At 38.3% G+C, this 20,725-nt stretch overlaps 1 protein-coding gene and 1 pseudogene across 1 annotated transcript; one reads left to right on the top strand and one right to left on the bottom strand.

The window, feature by feature from the left end:
- The first annotated feature begins 10,260 nt into the window (after positions 1-10,260).
- Positions 10,261-15,528, top strand: LOC146470787 (uncharacterized). The gene is made up of 5 exons (XM_085121486.1): positions 10,261-10,483; positions 11,567-11,823; positions 13,053-13,429; positions 14,279-14,529; positions 15,136-15,528. The coding sequence occupies exons 2-5, from the start codon at positions 11,567-11,569 to the stop codon at positions 15,331-15,333; spliced, it is 1,083 nt and encodes a 360-aa protein (XP_084977612.1). The 5' UTR covers positions 10,261-10,483; the 3' UTR covers positions 15,334-15,528.
- A 1,848-nt stretch (positions 15,529-17,376) lies between these two features.
- On the bottom strand, positions 17,377-18,038 carry LOC146470786 (uncharacterized; annotated as a pseudogene).
- Between the last annotated feature and the right edge of the window lie 2,687 nt (positions 18,039-20,725).

The following is a 20,725-nucleotide window of genomic DNA, read 5'->3' as shown; positions in this document are numbered from 1 at the left end:
CGTGCTAGTTTTGTTTGTCAAAACATTTTTTTCCTATCTAAGTAATTTTTTTCAAAAAAGGTGGGTTGGCGAAGAAAATTTGTCAAAGAATTTGGAAAAAAACCTTGTTCCCAGACCTTTCATCAGATTGTGTGAAGCATCATCAAATATCAAATATCCACTCCCCTGGGGCCTATTGCATCATGGCGGTGCGTATTCCTTGGCATAGTTTACCCACTTCTTTACTTTTAGAGGCGGTTTTAGGATAATCCGTCTGCGAAGTGGGGAAAGTCTGTGGAAAACAAATGCGGCGTACTATCAAAACAAGAACACAAAGAGGCAGTATCAAGAGATATTAGACATATTAAAAGACGAATTGCCAGTTGTTGACCTATCGTCTGGAACAAGCATTCACACTGTAAACGAGTTGTTTTGACTGGACAGAAAGAAAACATATTTTTGGGTTCTTCATCTCTGACGACAGTAGGCCATTTTACAGTTGTGTGCTTAGTGACTTGGCCTTGGATTGGAAGCGAGGCTGGGGGTGACCTTGTTTTGATACAAACCTCACTGCTTTTCATATGTAGATCATGCTGTTCTTATGCTAACTAGTTTGCATTTACGTATGAAAAACAGTGAGGTTTGTATCAAAACAAGGTCACCCCAGCCTCGCTTACAATGCAAGGCCAGGTCACTAAACACACAACTGTAAATTGGCCTATTGACGACACGGGTTTGCCCGAGCGGGAAATAGGAACCAATCAGAACAATTCCTGACGTCGAAACAACGCAACAACGCAGTTATAATTTCAGTGGTAATACACATGCGCAAAACAGCGTTTTGTGTGCTCACTTTGTCCGTTGTTGGTCGAGCCGTTGAGCCACCGGACGTTTTGTGTGACAAACACGATGTTGCACCCAATTGATCCTTTAGTCAGGGTGTAATTTAATAGGACTTTTAGAATCAAGGCTTTTGGTAAAATAGTTTAATTCTTTTCCTAAAGTCCTGTGATGCCTACCATTCTACAGGAGGCCGAGTTAAAGTTGTCCCTAAATTCAGCTGGAGAGGTGTTTCAGGCACGCCAATATTGTCGTAAAGAGTCGTAAAGACGTTAAATACTCTTATAATTGTCAGTACCTTGTGTAATGTATGTTCGAAGCAGGTTCGAAGACAGATCTGATTAATTGAAAAATTTGCAACTGAAAATTCTTCAGTATGCAGTCAAGGTCGAAATATAGAAAACAACGGAAAAAAAACTTTCTTAGAAAGAAGAACTTGGAGTCTACTTTTAAAATAGAGGGAAAATGGAAAATATAGTAGCATCCTTAAATACGTTATGAATACAGTGCAGCGAAAAGCTTTGACATCGTCCATCGTTTCGCATTAGATCACTTAGTGAATTTCAAACTACATCTGACAAATTTGCTGAATTCATCAACTTTTTCCTGCAACGCAAAAATTCTAGGTGGTTTTCACCTCACACATCGTCACGCAAGTGAAAAAATAAAATCCTCAACCATTCAATAGATAAAGTCATGAAATTGATATGTTGTAGAAGAGTGATAAATACACAACGTGTGAAAGCCACAGGGCTGTGCGATATCTCCTAAACGAGTTATTCGAGAAAATGTACCACGGAAAATTACAGAGTTTAGTATGGGACGCCATGTTGGTGCCCCGTCTGATGGGCACCGACATGGCGGCCGGAAACCAGCAAAAACATCTGGAGTTTACCTTGGCTATTTCAAAGCCTTTCTTCTCTCTGCTGAACTTTCACACATTGACATTAACGATTCTATTACATGTTAGCTGATCAGACCTAAAAAAAAACACGAGGCGAATCGATGTTTTCATGTACGTGACATGTTTAAAGCAGCAATCCTTCTGTCACGCACTGCGCAAAAATCTAAAATTCAAACTGCTCTATTTTCAAAACAAAGAATGCTATCCTGCTGAAAACAAGCAAGCCGATGGAAATTTAGATTTTATTATATGTGATGAAGATAAAAACCCAAAATTGTGTTTAGTTATGAATTTCACTTTTTTATGACGTCATGTGAAAACCAAGAATAGTTTCACAACCTTTCACACAACCAGTGTCGATAATTAGACACCATACTTGTCATCTGCTTTTTTGCTCTGGGACGTCTGGCACTGAAAGACCCTAATTAAAGACGGATATGTTTAGTTCGATAACGCGTAACTGAACTATAGCTACCTGAATCGCCGTATTAAATAGCTAGGTAGCTAGCTCAGCAGCTCAACTGTGACTTGCGTACTCGTCGCTCGACGAAAATGTAAGGTGAGAAAAAGTAGAACATATTTTTCCCATGAGTTTTACAAATTGTAACCGTCAAAGAGTCTGATAAAATGACCGAGTTTAAATTTAAAATTTCTCACATAATAGTTTTGGCCTTGGACTGATGTTATTTCTCCAGTCTGCTTTTTGTCTAGGCTACTCGCTGCCACGTTCTTTTTGTCAACTAGAAATTTAATTTATTCTTAGTTCCTTGAATGCAAAACTTCATCGATTTCTTCACTCTCACTTCCTAACCAGCGATCAGACATGTTCTATCCCAGGCGTATATTTTCTAATCCTCGATCTGTTGTTTGGTTGTTTAATAGTCCGCAACATCGAAAAAACTGCTGCTCTTATAAAATTGGCGCGAAAACAGGATGCGCTCTTCAGTTAATTGATTCCCCGCGTAAATCGTATTTCGCATAATTATGCCATTCCGCACGCCATTCCGCAAACACCGCTCTTTATTTAGATCGGCTTACTACTTTCGAAACCTGCTTATTGAATGAAATAAATCTTCATTTTCGGGAGTTAAGAGCTCAGTGTTCTCGGTTCGAAGCATCTTTTTTGAGCGACATGGTAAAATAATTTAGTTGAAAGCATGACCGCGTGGGGACCGACACGTAAATCGGGTTACGATCGGGGCTTTGGATTTGCATTCGATTTACATGACCATCATTATAAGACTTGCAGGATATGTTGCCAATACAAGACCCATACAACAAGAAACCGTTTTGCTTTTAAATTTTCTTCACAACTACACATCATTTTGAAAGAAGTTACTTTTTTGTTGAAATGTTTAGAATAGGTTAATGATTTATTCTTATTTTCTTATTTTCTTCGTTCATTGAAATATTATGATTTAAGCTTACTTTGTCGAGAAACATTTTTTTCCTGTAAAGTTTATTGCCTGCTTTTTAAAATGAGGTATAGTTTTCCATACTGCTGTAGAAAGCTTGCGATATATTAAATAATAATAAAAAACAAATACGGTCAATTTTGCCTATTTTTGCATTGGCGCCAAAAGAGCAGTTTAAGCGACAAAAGAGTTTGAGGACAACTAACAGTGTTTATACAACGATAGGAAACTCGCCTGGTGACTGAATTCTTACACTGGAGACGGATTATCCGTCTTAAGACGGACTGATCTTAACCCCTAATGTCAGAGACCAAATTCTCCTATCTTGTCCCCATACTTTTCTCATTAAAGTATTGGGAAGAAGTTACTAAAATATCCAGAAAATTCACCTTGGTGATCATATCCTTAATTCTCATGACGTCAGGGATTGAATAAGCATTGATATTACAAGGCCGAGAAATTTGATGCTGATCAATGAAATGCTTAAAGGGGCAACGTGAAAGCTGGACGATGTTCATTTTGGATGGATACTCCATCTGATTTTATCCCTCTGTTTATCAAGTCTGTTCCGATCGTGTGGTTCTTGGACCAAGTACTACAATTCCTTCCTGCTTCCTTGGTTGCTATGACTCAGGGGTGTATCTCAAACTCATTATAATTCATCAAGAGAAAACGAAAACAGTCACTACTGTGACCGTGGTTTGGATAATATGTGTTCCTAATTACCATAAAATTTTGCCAACTTTACCTTGAATTTCTCCAAGAATTATTGATCATTTGAGAAGCCATATCAAACACACGCCAACAGAGTGTGTTTCATCAGATATCCAAACACCTCGAAGTCGTTTAAAAAAGCTCGGCTGTGCCTCGATTTTTCAGCCTACTTCTCAGTGTTTGAATATCTGATGAAACACACCTTCTCGTGTTTGATATATTACTAAATAAAAGGTGGGAGGCCTGCACTACTCCTTTTCCATGGCAGTGGCCACTTTTCCTCGCGGTGTTTCGACCAATTTAGTCTCTTGTGTATATTTACACCGGGTTTACCATGAATTGGAAGATTTGAATTTGAGCGATGTGTTTAATTTAACCGTCGCTTCTTTTCTTAATTACTTATGAGCTCAAAGTTAGTTCTTTATTATAAGTTCAGTGTTGTTTAATTTGAGCACCTAATCTCTTTATTTTGAATTTTACCTCTTGTTCTGTCTCTTTTGTGTCCATGGATCTTATACAACGGTTGGCCGGGCCATTTAAGTTATTGTAGGTTTGATTTGACTCATTTAAATGCCTGATATTTCTTACAACCTGTTTTGTTGAGATCTAGCTATCTCCTCTGGCTATTTAATGATATTATTCGATCTCAATGATTGTTTGGGCCGCGTACAAGTAAGCTCTAATCTCGCAAATTTTTGTAAAGACGTGCCCGGATCCTGTGGTTTTATATCTCTTTAATCCGTTCTTTGACGTTTTTGCCTCTCGTAGAGCTATGCAACAAATAATAGAAGGCTGAAGTCTGTTTAGGTTACGACTGTGTTTTGCCATCGCCTGGCTCTCCTTTAGCTTCCTTTGTTTGTGTTGTGCGAGTGGGAGGTTCAACACGGTTTTCATCAGTGTTTCATCCTTTTTTTCTGTATGCCGGCCAGTCTACCAATTGTGTTCAGTTTGAATATGCCATTATATCATCAGGCAAGACTACGGTTTTTCCCTCCCAGAGTAGATTCATCCGTTACCGGGAATGACTTTGTGAGTTCAGTGCTCTTAACGGAATGCCATATCAATTTTGCGGCATGAAAAAATAGATCAACAAAAAAATGAATTACCTTTAGTTACCATCGGCAGTGTTAATAGTGTTAGATCAACGTTGTTTAACTTTCAGTTACGTAGCTTATTAAAAGTACAGCACGTGGTTACAGAATAAAACGTATTGACATTGATAGTCACTTTCAAATGGGAAGATTTAAAGATTATTATTATTATTATTATTATTATTATTATTATTATTATTATTATTATTATTATTATATATTATTATTATTAATAATAATAATAATACTGAAAAACTTCTCGCGTTGCTTTAATGTTCGTCGAAGTATGATTGACAACCGAGTACTGTCAAACACTCGTCAACTACTAATGTAGGCTAACGTAAGCCTTCCTATGATTGGTTGGTATCGGAATTTGTAATAGGTACCTTCCCTTTATTTGATGAGGAAAATGTACCATTCTTTCAAGGTTTTTGTTATGTTCTTCGAAACGTCCAACCAAAATATAGCAACAGGAGCAATATAAAAATTACAATGATCATTTGTATCGATAAAAATTACACATTGACAATCATAAGTTTGTAAAATACTAGGTTAAACTTTCAATCAGTGTCCTACGTTGTGGTTGCAAAACAACAACTTCCCAAAACGAAAGGCGGTACTACAAGACCAGGCCTATTTCCATAAATTACAGAGCACATGTTTACATCTTTCAGTTACCTTATTAAAAATACAGCACGTGGTTACAGAACAAAAAGTATTGACATTGAAAGTCACCTTCAAATGGAAAGATTTAAAGATTATTATTATTATTTTTCAAATAACAATAATAATACTGCGGAACTTCTCGCGTTGCCTCAATGTTGGTCGAAGTATGATTGACAACCGAGTACTGTCAAACACTCGTCAACTACTAATGTAGGCTAACGTAAGCCTTTCTATGATTGGTTGGTATCGGAATTTGTAATAGGTACCTTCCCTTTATTGGATGAGGAAAATGTACCATTCTTTCAAGGTTTTTGTTATGTTCTTCGAAACGTCCAACCAAAATAAAGCAACGGAAGAAATATAAAAATTACAATGATCATTTGTATCGATAAAAATTACACATTGACAATCATGAGTTTGTAAAATACTAGGTTAAAGTTTCAAGCAGTGTCCAGCGTTGTGGTTGCAAAACAACAACTTCCCACAAAGAAAGGCGGTACTACAAGACCAGGCCTATTTCCATAAATTACAGAGCACATGTTTACATCTTTCAGTTACCTTATTAAAAATACAGCACGTGGTTACAGAACAAAAAGTATTGACATTGATAGTCACCTTCAAATGGAAAGATTTAAAGATTATTATTATTATTTTTCAAATAACAATAATAATACTGCGGAACTTCTCGCGTTGCTTTAATGTTGGTCGGAGTATGATTGACAACCGAGTACTGTCAAACACTCGTCAACTACTAATGTAGGCTAACGTAAGCCTTTCTATGATTGGTTGGTATCGGAATTTGTAATAGGTACCTTCCCTTTATTGGATGAGGAAAATGTACTATTCTTTCAAGGTTTTTGTTATGTTCTTCGAAACGTCCAACCAAAATAAAGGAACGGAAGAAATATAAAAATTACAATGATCATTTGTATCGATAAAAATAACACATTGACAATCATAAGTTTGTAAAATACTAGGTTAAACTTTCAAGCAGTGTCCAGCGTTATGGTTGCAAAACAACAACTTCCCAAAAAGAAAGGCGGTACTACAAGACCACGCCTATTTCCATAAATTACAGAGCACATGTTTACAACTTTTAGTTACCTTATTAAAAATACAGCACGTGGTTTCAGAACAAAATGTATTGACATTGATTTTCACCTTCAAATGGAAAGATTTAAAGATTATTGTTATTATTATTATTATTCAAATAAGTGCAGTGAAAACTAACTTTACTGAGAAAATATCGGCTGGTATAAATTCCGTAAGAAACGCAGATTGAATATCTTCACTAAAAACGATAAAAACAAAAAGGGTGGCTATTTCCAGGCAAATGCCAGCGAAACGTTAACTTAAGAAAAAACAATTTCAAACATTCTTGACGGAAGGATAAATTTCCTGAGAAACAATCCAAAACAGAACACCTGCTTAAACCAAATTTACACCAGGAGAAAACAACATTTGATCAGAGCTAGATCAGCACTACACTAAAACATAAATAGAAAGATAAACCATTGAAATTTTTTAATATTCGTATCCATTTTATTCGAATACTCCCGTAAATAAAGCATATGTTGTATAACTTCCCAACACCGAAAAATAAATAAACCCAAGAAAACCAATGATAAATTAATGCAAGTGTGAGTTTCTACATTATTGGTGTTTTTATTGTTTAACAATCAGCACAAGTGAAAGTGGGGCCGATCATTAAACTTCACAAACCAATGTTATAATAATTTCTTCGGGCATTGCAGTTTATTTTGCGGGCTAAGATATATTTTAGCCCGCTGCTCTGAGCCAATAAGAAAGAAGAAAATAACGTAGCCAGCCAATCTGAACTGGAAGCCAATTAACTGTTCGCGCCGTTTTCTTGCTTGTTTGACTGGAAGCGCTGCCATCTGCAAAGAAATTGTCTTGAGCTACAAAATCGATCGAAAACCTAACGAAGAAGCAATTTCTCAGTCGTCTGAGCTAGATGAAGAGGACTTTAATACAGAAACTGTGGGCGATGGTGGAAATAATGCCTGTAATAGCTCCACGGCCAGAGGCGAGTGAGTGTAATTTGTCTACTTTGAGCGAAACCCGCTTAGTTAAGCAATTGCACAATTAATTTTAACAGTCGTAAGTGACTATTTCTTCGCTGTTTACAAAATTCTGTTATTTTCCTTTTGAAAACTTTGAAGCAAGGATTCTTTTGAAAAAGTTTGCGGTGTTCGGCCAAAGTTTTAAGTTTTTGTGACAACGAAAGCTTTTGTACAATAAAATAAACGCCGACGCGATTCCGGCAGCGTTCACAGAAGATATCGCGATCGCTTAGCTTACTGTACTGCCTTTGATTCCTTTTGTTAATGCCCTCTGAAATTATTATAATAGTAATAGAACTCATTTTAGCCCTCGCCTGCGGCTCTGGCTAAAATGAGCCTGAGTCGGGTCAAAAACATATTTACGCCCGCGAACATCAACTCTGTTGTTATAATTTACATTGAAAATAACATAGTTAAAAATCCCAACTGGCAGGAGGCAGTCCAGTTGGCTATTTACAAGCGCAGCTACCGAGAAAAAACTCCAGCTAGCGGTTAGGGCGGGATTTGAACCCGGGACCTCTGGATTTCAGGTCCGGCGCCCTTACCACTCGACCACGCTGCCTCCACGAGAAGCTGCTAGCAGTCGCAAGACAAACAGAACAGGTTCAAAAAGAAGAAAACTCATAGCTCATAATAAAGAAATGACATTTGAACGGCACAATTAAAATTGTAATAGTTAAGACGTTAGTTGCTGAATTGTAGACGATGTTGTTACACCACCCACCTATACGTTGCTGTTACAAAGAAAACGCTACACTTGTATGAATATTGAGATCAACAGATATACTTAAAGCTGGTGCATTTAGGTGGGGATTGGGAAGCAAACGTATACACCTTAACCAGTTCAATGTTTAGTAAGCAGAACCTACATGCGTGTGTTATTTTTTTGTGGTTGTTGTATGAGAAAATGGTTTGACAGAAAAAAAAATGGGTGAAAATAGAAAATAAAAGTGCCGCTTTGAAACCTTGTTTTTCTCGCACGCGTATTTTTTTTTCATTTGATTGATTACATAGATAGAATGGAATTAAAACATATTAGCTGTTAAATGCTCCTTATCTTTTATCTATAAACTAAGATAAGTGGCTTGTCACGCGGGGGACTTTCAGCCGGAGCCAAGGCAAGTGTTGCGAGAACCCAAGAAGCATTTCTGTAGGGGCGAAGTCTACAGGCATGCTCCTCCAGACAATTTTAAAAATCAAGATATTCGGAAATCCTCTTTTTTAGCACCTCTTCATGGACATTTCCTCAGAAAGTCGGTCTCGCTCAAGTGTAAAATTATTAAACTTTTATTGTTTAAAAGTAAACATTATGTACACTCGCTCCTAGGTCGTGTGATACGTGGACAAAGCCGGTGATCACAATTCCTTCGCCCTGCCTTGGCTATGACTTAGGCGTGTCCACGTCATGTGGAGGTGCATTCAGAGACGGTAAACAACTTTTACTTCACATGTCCTTGAATTTTCAAAATTTTCAAATTGATATATATTACAGACTTTATATACAGAATAAAACAATTACATTTCACATTGAACACGCATCCTCGCCGGATTTCTCGGTGAACCAGGGGCAGAAAGCGGATAAGTTTACATTCGTGCTTGTAAAATTTTGGAGTAGAGGATTCACGCTGGGAGACAGAAGAAACTTTTCGTTTACACGTAAAACAAACAATGTAATGCTGTGTTTTAACCATCTCTTGTTTTCAGCTTTTAAAATTATAACCTGAAAGGTCAGTTCTTTATTAAGGGTTCTGTGGGTTTTGCCTAATATCTCTAATTTGTTTTGAATTTTACCTCTTGCTCTGTCTGGTTTGGTTTTTAATGCCGCTTAGGTAATTTAAGCTTTTGTTTGTTTGGCTCATAATGCACGATATTTCTTAAAATAATGTTTTAAAAAAGGCGCTGACCAGGATTGTAGTTACGACTTTCTGGGCTGATGATACGCTCATTATTTCATCTTTTCTTCGGTAAAGTTCATTTAGATATGTATGCCACCATTTAAGTCTAAGCCTCTAAGTTTATCCCGAAGTTAAAATATACTGTTAGGTGAAAAATAATTGCCAAATATCATTTGCGCCCTGAAAGCTTAGCCCATATTTAAAGGTGAGCGAATTTAGGGGAGATTCGAAGGATTCGAGCCGGGGAAATTTGTTCAAAATTAAACATGTCTGTTGAGAAAAATTCTCCAAAAGCGGCTGGAACGCAGGAACTTAAACAAGTTCCAATGGTGAGTTCGCTAGGCCGTAGTTACGACAAGACGAAGTACTTGCCTCACCAATGTTTTATCCCGAAATTAATTGCCAAATAAGCATTGCGCCCTGAAACCTTAACCCTCATAAAGTGAGCAAAAATTCCTCCAATACGGTTGGATTTGCGAGAACTTTAAAGACGACAGAAAACTTGGTTGTAAACAGGAAATTAATGTACAGCTTTGAAACTGCCTATCGTTTTCTTTCCCATGCGTGCACTGAACGTGCGTTCATTTTCACCATTTGATTAATTAGATAGATGAAATGAAAAATAAAACCTATTATCGTATTTAGATAACGCGCATGATGTGAAGAGTGAGTGACAGTAGATTTTCTGATATGTCGCCCTTTCATGAACCTTTTCCATCTGATCGATTGAAAGATGATATTACAATCACGCACCGATACCAGTGTAAGAGGATATATAAACAAGGTACGTGAACAAAGAGGATGAACTGTAAAGCGAGCTGGAGTTGAAGAACCACCACTTTGCAGCCTGATCAAGGAAAACAGAAAGGGAAATAACCACCACTGATCCAGAAAGGTAAGCGCTTTCTGTTAACTGGCGGATTAATTTCGACCTTTTGTACTCTCCTCCATCCGTCTAAAAAATAACGTTTATCTCCTGAAGATTATCCAGAGTGACTTGTCGTAGAGGTGGTGAAAAACAAACCCGCACTCTTTCAGCAATGGCAGCCGAGAAGCCAGACCAAAAATTATTTAAAACGCTGCTTCTTTTTCGACTAGATAAACGTTTTTGGGTGTGGATGGTCAAGAAGGAAATTGACATCAACCTAAAAAATTCGGGCTGACGTTTTTAACTTTAACAAGCTTACTACATTTATTTTAAAAGGGACAGTACAAGTCGGTTGCTCTTGTATTAGGTAAATGCGCTATCAAACGTACTTCTTTGAACAATGGTCTGCGTTATTTGAGGCGCTGGAAACAAAGTTGTTTCGAGTTAAAACGGCATTTCAATAGGTTAACACTCATATTCCAAAAACGCAATCACACGTTCACAAATGACAACGCTAACTATTGAGAAATTAAACTCTGTTGTTCGTTAATTTATTTATTTATTTATTTATTTTTCTGGCGAAGGAAAGAAAGAAAGTTTCTTCAAGTTTCCAATTTTAAGACAATTAAATGCGCCATGCAAAATGTCCGTGGTCTGAAATGACTGTGGTCTCTGAAAAATTTCAAGTTCCTCTCCGAAGGATGTCCAGTGCTTGGGTTGGTACTAAGAAATTAGAAAAATAATCATTTTGCCTCCAAATTTAACAGCTTTTGAACATGGCACGCCACATTGATACATCTACTTTAATCATGTGCCGAAAATTATATCACCTTAAACTATAAAACTATCTTCTCTGCATTAACCACTTTGTTTCTTTATTTCTGTAAAGAATATTATATGCCTGATGTGTTACAAACTTACCTCACATTGCTGTCTCGATTCATACCATGAGTTACAAACTTTGCCCCTTAGTACTTTGATCAAAAGAAATTTGCAGATCCATTTTGTTGTTAGGGTATCTCAATCAAAATTTTGCGGCGTTAATTTCTAGTTGTCTTCTAGTGTTGCAAAATAATCCAATGAAATAAACATGTACTTTTGTTTCACCAGATGAAGTCACTGTCACTTGCGCTGCTTCTTGCAGCCCTGAGCATTTTGGACCTTGCTGAAGCAGGCCAGGTGGGCCGCTGGTCGAAATGCCACGGGACTCCTCCTGCAGATTCATTCATTGATTCAGATTATAACATACCGGCCTGGTCTCCCTACTGGAATAGATATGGACGAGCAAATGGTTGGGGGAAATGCAAGGCTTATTTTGCCTGGGGCTGGGAAAGAGAGCAATTTAGCGGCGAATTCTACGTGCTCCGGTATTGTTGTATTGAGCAAACTCTTTAATACGCAGATTAATTCGAAATTTACACGATAACATTCCTTAAGAAAGAATTCCGCTACTCAAGATAAAATCCACAACATTAGACGCAATGCTCCAGAGCAGGAGAGATAAGTTCCTAGTTGTCCTTCGAGAGTCACGCTCAAATAAAGGTGCGAAAAATCCGATCACGTGCGATTTAGACTAGTTCCAGGCCAGTTTCTACTCGTTTCCAACAAGTATGTTACTTTGAAATTCGGACCTTTCAAATTAAATATCTGCGACTCAATTGATTGCATGGTTAAAATTGGGGTGATTTCGGTGCTTCAGTAAAAGTAAGAGAATTAGTTATTTATTTTCAGGGAATCTGATTTAAATAAGTGACTACAAAACTTTTTTAATCTCGCCATTGTATTTAGCAAGCATATGGTGTTATCCTGCGCATGGGGTTTTATGCGGAAACTAATCTGCTCTGTTTAACCAAAAACCTGAAAATTGTTTGATCGATAGATCTGATTCAGATTTAGCTTAAAAACGGCTGTTTCAAGAAAAAAAAGAAGGCTCTTTTCTTAATAAAAAGTTTAGACCTGATAGGGTCGACTCAAACAAATAACAAATCTCGCGCTGGTAAAATCATTTAACTTTAATTACAAATCGTTTTATTGAGAATTTAAAGTAAGGGACACGAAACTATACGAAATTCTTGTGGTTCTACTGATTTCTGAATAGCAGCATGTACATCTCAGATGATTTCTGTTGTCATTAAAACGTGAAGGGACGGATATTTTGAAATTTACCACGACAAGCTGGAATAAAAAGGATAGAAGGTTACTTTGCTAGCTGCTATAATTGCAGGTTGGACATTTCAAGGCCACGAGAGTCCTATACGAGAGTAAATGTACCTTTAATTTACATATTTTGTATTTATTTATTTATTTATTTATTTATTTGTTGTTAAAAGGCCTCTAATTAAACTATCCTATTCTAAGTAGACTATTTTGTGCAAATATGGTTAAATTGGGGAAAAAATGAAAAAACAAAATTACTTGAAAAATTGTTGAAGTGTTTCATCTATTAATTCCTACAAAAGTAAATTCTATACGAAAAATTAAGTACATGCAGAGGTTCTTTCAAACTTCAAATGGTCTCTTGTCAGTCACGACCGGTATGGTGTTTCATTTGCGTTCAAGTGAATCTTTTTTGTCTTGTTTTCTATCTTCTAATTAGAAAGGAAGGACTTTCCGAGACCGGAAATAAGTATGTGTGGATGTCATTCAGGGATTACATCTACAGGAACAAGCCTTGTGAAGTAGTGGAGTACGACACCAGCAAGCCATGGATACCTTGCTATTTGAAACAGGCGGATATGAAGGATTGTAATGGAAATTGGTTCAAGCGTGACATATTGGGCTTTTGTAAAACAAGCAGCCACTACTCATGGGTAACGTACTGTGGAGACGACTACGAACAAAAGCCAAGTTTTACTTTGACCAATGCTCAAGTATTGTGCAAGGTAAAAACGGCTAAAAGAGTGCTCACCATCACCCATGTGGGTGATCTCAATTCTAACAACATCAAGACGAAACCAGAGTCCATCTTACAAGGTATTTAATCGTAACGCTTAAAACAAGGCTGATTTTTAACTGATATTATCGAGTTCTGATGATTTGTCGACCGAAGCAAAAGCAAATAACCGTAAGTATAGAAGCTCTAAGCAGAAAAGCTAAAAACAAAACAAAACAAAAAACAACAAGACCAAAAAAAAAAAAAAAAAACAGATTTTATACGGCTCATTTTTTCTGGGGTTCAAGGCGCAGGCACAAGACGACTGGTTACAAACTTGGACATGCAGGAGGAAAATTAATGCTCAAAGCGAAAACAAACTGTGAAACAGGCACAAGGGTCGCTAGCTTTGTGACGAGGGAGGTTTGAGTACACATAGCGAACAAGTAAATCCGATGTTACTCAACCTCACTTTATATTTTAAAAGCGTAGCTTTGGAGGTTTCAGTCTTTGTTAGTAATTTCAGGGGATTTTTTTTTCTTTTAATTATGTTGTCAGTGACACATAAAAAACGGTGAACAAAAATGCGAATAAACCTTGCTTTCGTTGGAATAGGCCTTTATAGAACAGATCGGAGGCAAAGAAATTATTAATTTCAATTTTTATTCGATTCTCTGAAACTTTCACCTCTCATTCTCAAATACTGTTAAAGTTGTCTATTCCTCGGGAATTTCTAGAGGTTAAAAATGATTCTTAAAACCGACGTTTCGAACAGTTTTACTGGTCTTCCTCAGGGTTGACATAAAACTAAAATTCATATTGGCGGATCGTTGTCTGCTTAGTAGCCACATGAAAATAATACTTGAACGTTTGCTGAGCTTTATGACACTATACATCCAATCCAAATGCAGTCAAATGGCCTGATTGATAAGAAGAGACTTTCTTTTCAGACACAACAGTCAATGGCGGTTCATCAAAATTGACGTGGAAATTCACCAAGAAATGGTCAAAGAAGACGTCCTCCAGCTATTCCAGCGAACACGGGTGGAGAGTCGATGTGAAGACTACTATCGAATCTGGAGAACTTTCAGGTGCCGTTAACAAATGGCAGGTATCAATTGAAGTGGGAGCTCATGGGAATTACATTTACACACAGTCGAAGGAAAACACGCAGGATCTTACCTATGAACGTAACTTTGAGGTAATTTTTGCTTTATATATCCGCCAACGGGTCCTCTTATCTCACAGGCTAAGACCCTCGTGTAAAGCCGGCGACACACCTGATGATTTTACACGCCGATCGCCGCGATCGGCGTATAAAATCGCCGATATCTGGCATGTCAGATATCGGTGATTAAATTCGCCGGCATTCGCCGAGTGTGTCCGTTCCCGCGATTTTCTACGTTTATTGCTGCGAATCGCCAGTAAAGCCAACCCAACAGGTTGGGCGATTTCATCACATGAGTTTTCAAAACTGTCACATCGCCGCGATCGGCGAAAAAAATCGCCAGGTCTGTCCGCATCAATCGCCAGCGAAAATCGCTGGCGATCAAATTTGCCGCGATCGGCGTATTAAATCGCCAGGTGCGTCGCTGGCTTAAGACAACGTGTTCTTTTGTAGTTTCTACAAAACGACAAGTTCCAAGACTTTGGACGTATTATCCATACTTTAGGTTTCATTGTCATCATCATCATTTGGTCCTTTTCCCTTTAAGGGAAATGGGGCCTTTGGGTTGTTACAGCTTCATACTCTCGGAGTTTTCATAATAACGTGATAATAATAACAACGTGCTTTTCTTTTCCTTAGGTGCCTGCAAAGAAGGAATATAAAGTTACAATTACGATTTTCAGGCAGACAATAAGCGTCGGTTACAGAGCTCGGGAAAAGCTCTTTGACGGGAAAGGCAATCTCCTGGGTGAACGCAACCTGAGTGGAACGTGGAAAGGAGTGACCACTTTCACAGGGAAGGCGGATATCACTGAGAAGGATTTGAAGAGAAAGTAACACCGGGCTTGAGCTCAATACTGAGACACGATAACTAAGATTTGTAGCGACTTGTAGTTTTTCCTGATGCTTGTGGCGAGAGACCACATCATCCCCATGAGCGAAAAGTAAGATAGTGAAAAATATACGAAATAATGTAAACACATCATGTCGGTGCCATTTATTGCCAATAAAGAGCTGCATCTCTTGAACTTACTTTTTAGTTCTTTTTCTTTTGCCTGATGTCGACTGTCTGTCAAAGTGAAGTAAACAAGGCTGAAACTGCGTAGAAAACTTAACACAACAGCGGCATGAAACAGACCAAAACCGAAAGGACGTAAAACAAAAACAAAACAATAGTGTCCGTTTATCTTTTCCACGCAGCGCCATCCGTGCTTACTTTACTTGTATGTTTATTTTTGGCTTATTAGAGTTATCAAAGATCCTTCTTTCGCGGTCCTTTTCAACTTATTCAAGTGAATTGACCTTTCCTTTTTTTTTTTTTGAAAGTCAATAATACAAACTAAAATCATTTTTTTTTTATGATACGAAACATTTGGTTCAGTAATCTTAATTTCCAATGAAGAATGTGACAGAATCGCGAACTGAGTTAAAAAGACGATAATGTCCTTGTAAATAGCAGCCAAGGTGCAAAAATGGAAGATAGACTCTGCCTGCACCCATCTTCTTCAACCTCAAAAGATGGTCTCTTTATTGCACGGCCACCCGTCTACTCCAGCAGTAAAAGATGATCACAACAGTGAGATTCAAACCTCACTTTCCTCGTTTATTTAACAGTGCTGACTGTTGTTAGCTGAGTATTTGCTTCAAAAAGCCATACAAATTTTGTCGGCTATGTTCAGGAGATTGGTGGTGTCTTCGATAATACCCCTACCCCAGACAAGGTGGGTACTCTTCGAAGAAACTTGTTATGACTCCTTAGTTCCATAAAGAGTTCTTTCACATGTGGCAACTGAAATGCTTTCAAAATGTCTTAGTTCACCTAGAGCTATTGGTCTTGGTTAATTTGGAAACTGCTTATTTCGCTGACTCACATGGAACAATAACGACAAATAGTTCAATTATTAATGTGGCTGACGTCTTCTTTGGGGGAAATTAAAATCATTACGTGTAGTTCAAATTCGATAGCCATGGTTGGTTCATGGTTCATGGTTCATTTATTTCACACTATTTACACAACATTAACATAGAAAGAAAAGTATTACAACAGGGTCCAGTTGTTCAAAGCCCGATTAAGCTAATCCTGGGTTAACATGAACTTTGATTTGGGTTTAATTTCTTATCAACGAGTATTTTTCCAAAACACTTTTACTCATCAGTTTTGACTTAGACTTTTCTTTACCTTTGGCTTATTATCAGCTTTTAAAAACACTTTCACCGAGCGAGCTGAAAACCTCGATTAACTTTTAATCGGGGATTAACGTTAATCAGTTTTTGAACAACCGGGCTCAGATGATTACAAGATAAAAATAAATACATTACAAATTATAAAATGTGTGTTGTTGTCAAAGTAGCAAAGGCTTTCTAGTTGACCACCACCTACTTTTAAGTAAACAGAGAAATGACACTGAGCTTTATCGAGATATTAGAAAATGTAGGAAATGTTTGTAGGGCCTAGGATTAATGTACAAGAGAGAATTACATTTGAGTAAATTAAGAAACGTGCTCCTGTTTTCTTGTTTCGTTTTTTTTTTCTTCTGTGCTTCCTAATCCGAACGCAGGAAATTTAATAGCTAGCACCCTCCCATAGTTGTTTCATCAAGCAAAGTCTTTATCTTGTTATGGCAGGACTGCATGTTTGTAATGAGTGAGGAAACAACCAATTTCTCGCTTGAAGAAGTGCATTTCGTCAACAAAGCGGCGACTCTCAAAATTGCCAGCTCAACAGGTCATTTCTGTCATTTGCCGTGAACGTAACTCTAAATGACTTTAACGAAAACGGACATCCATTCCATATCCAAATCAAAACTTCCCCCTCCCCTCCCTTCCCCCTCCTCCTCCCCTCCCCCTCCCCCTCCTCATTACTTCCCTCTTTTTGCGGTGTCATTTTTCGCGGGCAAAATGTGCAAATGGGATAATGGTTGATGGCGAGTCACCTACATACAGTAAGTACGGGACGTCCTCACATATAGACTCGGTCTTTTCTTGAAATACTCAAATAAACTATGATTTGCGTATTGAGCTGGTGTCTACTTTTGAACGTCGTCAATAAAACCTTGCCATACCAAGCTTCTTTAATTCCTCGTAGCTACCGCGGATAGCCACGATGCAGCGGGTTTTTCACCGCCACTTGGAAGAACGGCAGGGCCTGCCCTCGGAATTTTAATTCCACAACTGAGGCCACGTATTTGTCAGTCAACCCCAAGTTGGCTCCCTCGTGGTGCGTGTCCAGCGGAAAAATAAGAGGAAATGCATGTAGGTGAAACGCATTAAAAAGAGGTCAAAGAATATTGTTGGATTGGCTAGAAAAGTGCTGTTAAAGCTTCCGCAGATGGTGCGCATTTTATTGCGAACTTTCTGTCCTTCATTGTTCAACTCATAATGGACAACACTGACCGCTGGTTTGAAATCAAGAAGCCAGTTTTGGAAAGAATGGATTAGAGTGAACTGCTTTATTTCGGGTGGGGAGGCATCGCTGAACTTAAGGACTCAATGCATCGTCATCAGTAAATATATAGTACACACCGACGCAGCACGACGATTTTCTTTAGAAACGTACCCCCTCACCTACTTATCGAGCGACTGGCTTTGAAACCTTGCCGTTTTCAAGGTTGATAACAATGGTGCTTCAATTTATGTTGGAAGGGCCGCGACCTTGTACAATCCTTTGCTTTAACGTTCACACTGCGGCTGAATATGTTAACAGGAACCTTTTCTATTGGTTAAAATCTACAAAAACATATAAGAAAGAAGTTTTGTCTGGCTTTACAATTGTAGTCTTATATAATTATACTTACAGCAAGCACTCGCTTATGCCTGTAAACAAGTTTTCCTGAACAAGGCTCTTTTTAAAAGGTGTGATATCCTCGTGTTCCGAGCTTGTGAACGAGTTTTTGAAAAGAATTTTCTGAAAACTTGTTCATCGTTACGCACGGAAAGTCAGAATTGTCCAGTAGAAAAAAAAAAACTTGTCTAACCAAACTTGCTTGGATGGAACCATGCGACGATAGAGCGATTTTTGAAGGCCAGTGACTTAAAAACCAAAGTAATTACTTTGGCCAATCAGAACTTTCGTAAATAGCGAAATGAGTAATTTGTTGAGTAATTCCAGGCGTTAGCATCAAAAAACATAATAATTTTCAACTATTCTTGTCTATTTACTAAAAAAAATTAAGAGCGGCTGCCAGTAAGAATCGAGAACTGCATTTCAGCGACCCCTTGGTCGAATTTCTGATATGTCTTCAGAATAGAGCAGAATAGGAAAGAAATCTGGGATCGAAAAACATTGAATGGCTGTCTTCAGTCAGTCTGATTAGTTTTAAGGCCCAATATGTGATGTTTGGAAACATTCACGGGCTCCAGATGTCAAGTGTTTGTGAATCGGTTCTGATCTCATAATTCGTGACGTGATTGCGAGCCGCAAGTATTGCACGCATATTCGATCTTTCTTGAGTGGGAAAGAGTTTGAATCGGAGCTTGAAACTTGGAACAAATAAAGTTCTTTTCTTCGTCTTTTGAGATATGAGATTTAATTTAGAGAAAATTACATACCAGAAACACTTTTATTTTAATAAAAATAGGCATTAGTTTCGAGGCCATTTTGAGTAGCGTACACAAATCTGCATGCTTTAGAAAGCAGCCAGCGAGTTTGGAATGTTTATTGTATTAATGTTCTTGTGAGATGGTTGGTTTAGGTTTGTGTAAGGTTTCAAGTTCATTGGTTTATTTTACACCGTGAACTTTGACCTAAATTTTCGCGGTTTTCATCGGCCCGTGACCGCACCTAGGCCGCATTTCAAACTCCCGGTACTTTAAACTTGGAACTTTAAAATATGATTTTCGAAAATAGTTAATCCAAGGGGATCTTCAGGCGAAATATCAGAAATTCGACCAAGGGGTCGCTGAAATGCAGTTCTCGATTCTTACAGGCAGCCGATCTTAAGGAAGCTAGTATTTCCCAGAATATAAAGGCCCACCGAACAGATAAGCTTGGTTCACACATGCAACGCAAATTCAAACTCAATAGACCTTTTATCACACGGCGGCCATGTTGAGTCTCCGGAGAATAAAAAGCTTTGTTCTTGCACGGTAAGCCTCGCACTGAATTCGCGTCTGGCCGAGGCTTGCCGTGCGAAAACAAAGCTTTTTATTCCCCCGAGTCTTAACACGGCCGCCGAGTGATAAGGGTCTATGCAAGTGCAAGTACACGCGAACAAGTAAGCATAAATGCAAACGCGCTTAGCATGGGCTTTCATGAACGTCAGCGTAAGTCATCAGAGCGTGACGAATAATAACCAAAAACCAATGGGAACACACCTGCCCAACTTTCAAGATGGCGGCCCCCGAGGTTGACCAATCAGGCAAGAAAAAACAAACAGCCGAAGCTGTCAGAGAGTTTCCGGTGCTTTAGGACAATATTTTCCCAGTGTTTCAACCAAGATGAAGAAAGCATAAATGTGGAAAGACGTAGCCAAAACGGTGGGATTTCAAAATGGTAAGTTGTGTCAAAAATTTCAGCTCTCTGTACCTCACAGTCAGTCGGTGCCACTTGCTCAATATTTGACCTTAATTGAAAAAAATTTATCTTAATACTTAGACCATGAACATCCATTCAATGACTAAAACTTTTTTTTTCTCTACCGGCTCACTTTCGACCTCAGAAAAATACTTTTAACCACGAATTTTAGCCAATAGCCATGAATAGCATTGCGTCTCGGAACTGTTGTGTCAGCGTAGTAGGAAACGACGCCTGACCTCAAAAAGCCATTCCCCGTTTCAGATCGGAGCTTTCCAAACTATACCCGTTACAATACTTTCCGATCAAGAATTAAATTAAAACCTATACCCATTTCCAAAACAAAGAGGCTCAAAAAGGACAGGTCTCTTTTAGAGGTCACAAGTACAGATCATTGTTGTAATGGTATATAACCAAGAGGGTTAGCATGCCCTAGATCTCAAATAGCTTTTTAGTATGAAATTTGGGTTAGGAGGCCCTGTTTAGCTTCTTCATAAACAATTATCTCAGTGACCTGTAGTCTTGACTTGCGACCAGTAAAAGAAACCTGCCGGCTCAAAAAGCATACCTACTGAGGCGCAACATACCTTAATCGTTTATAAGTGGGCGGGGAGGATGAGGGGGGCACCTATGCCATTCAGTCCGATGATCGACCATGAGAATGGAGCCCCGTAATGGTAGCATACTATGGCGGTGCTTCATTGAATCAACTTCAGT

This window comes from Pavona decussata, unplaced genomic scaffold (assembly GCF_977016875.1).
Source record: "Pavona decussata unplaced genomic scaffold, jaPavDecu1.1 SCAFFOLD_110, whole genome shotgun sequence".
Classification (NCBI taxonomy): Eukaryota; Metazoa; Cnidaria; class Anthozoa; order Scleractinia; family Agariciidae; genus Pavona; species Pavona decussata.
The sequence above is the reverse complement of the archived record's forward strand: the minus strand, read 5'-3'. Positions and strand labels throughout refer to the sequence as shown.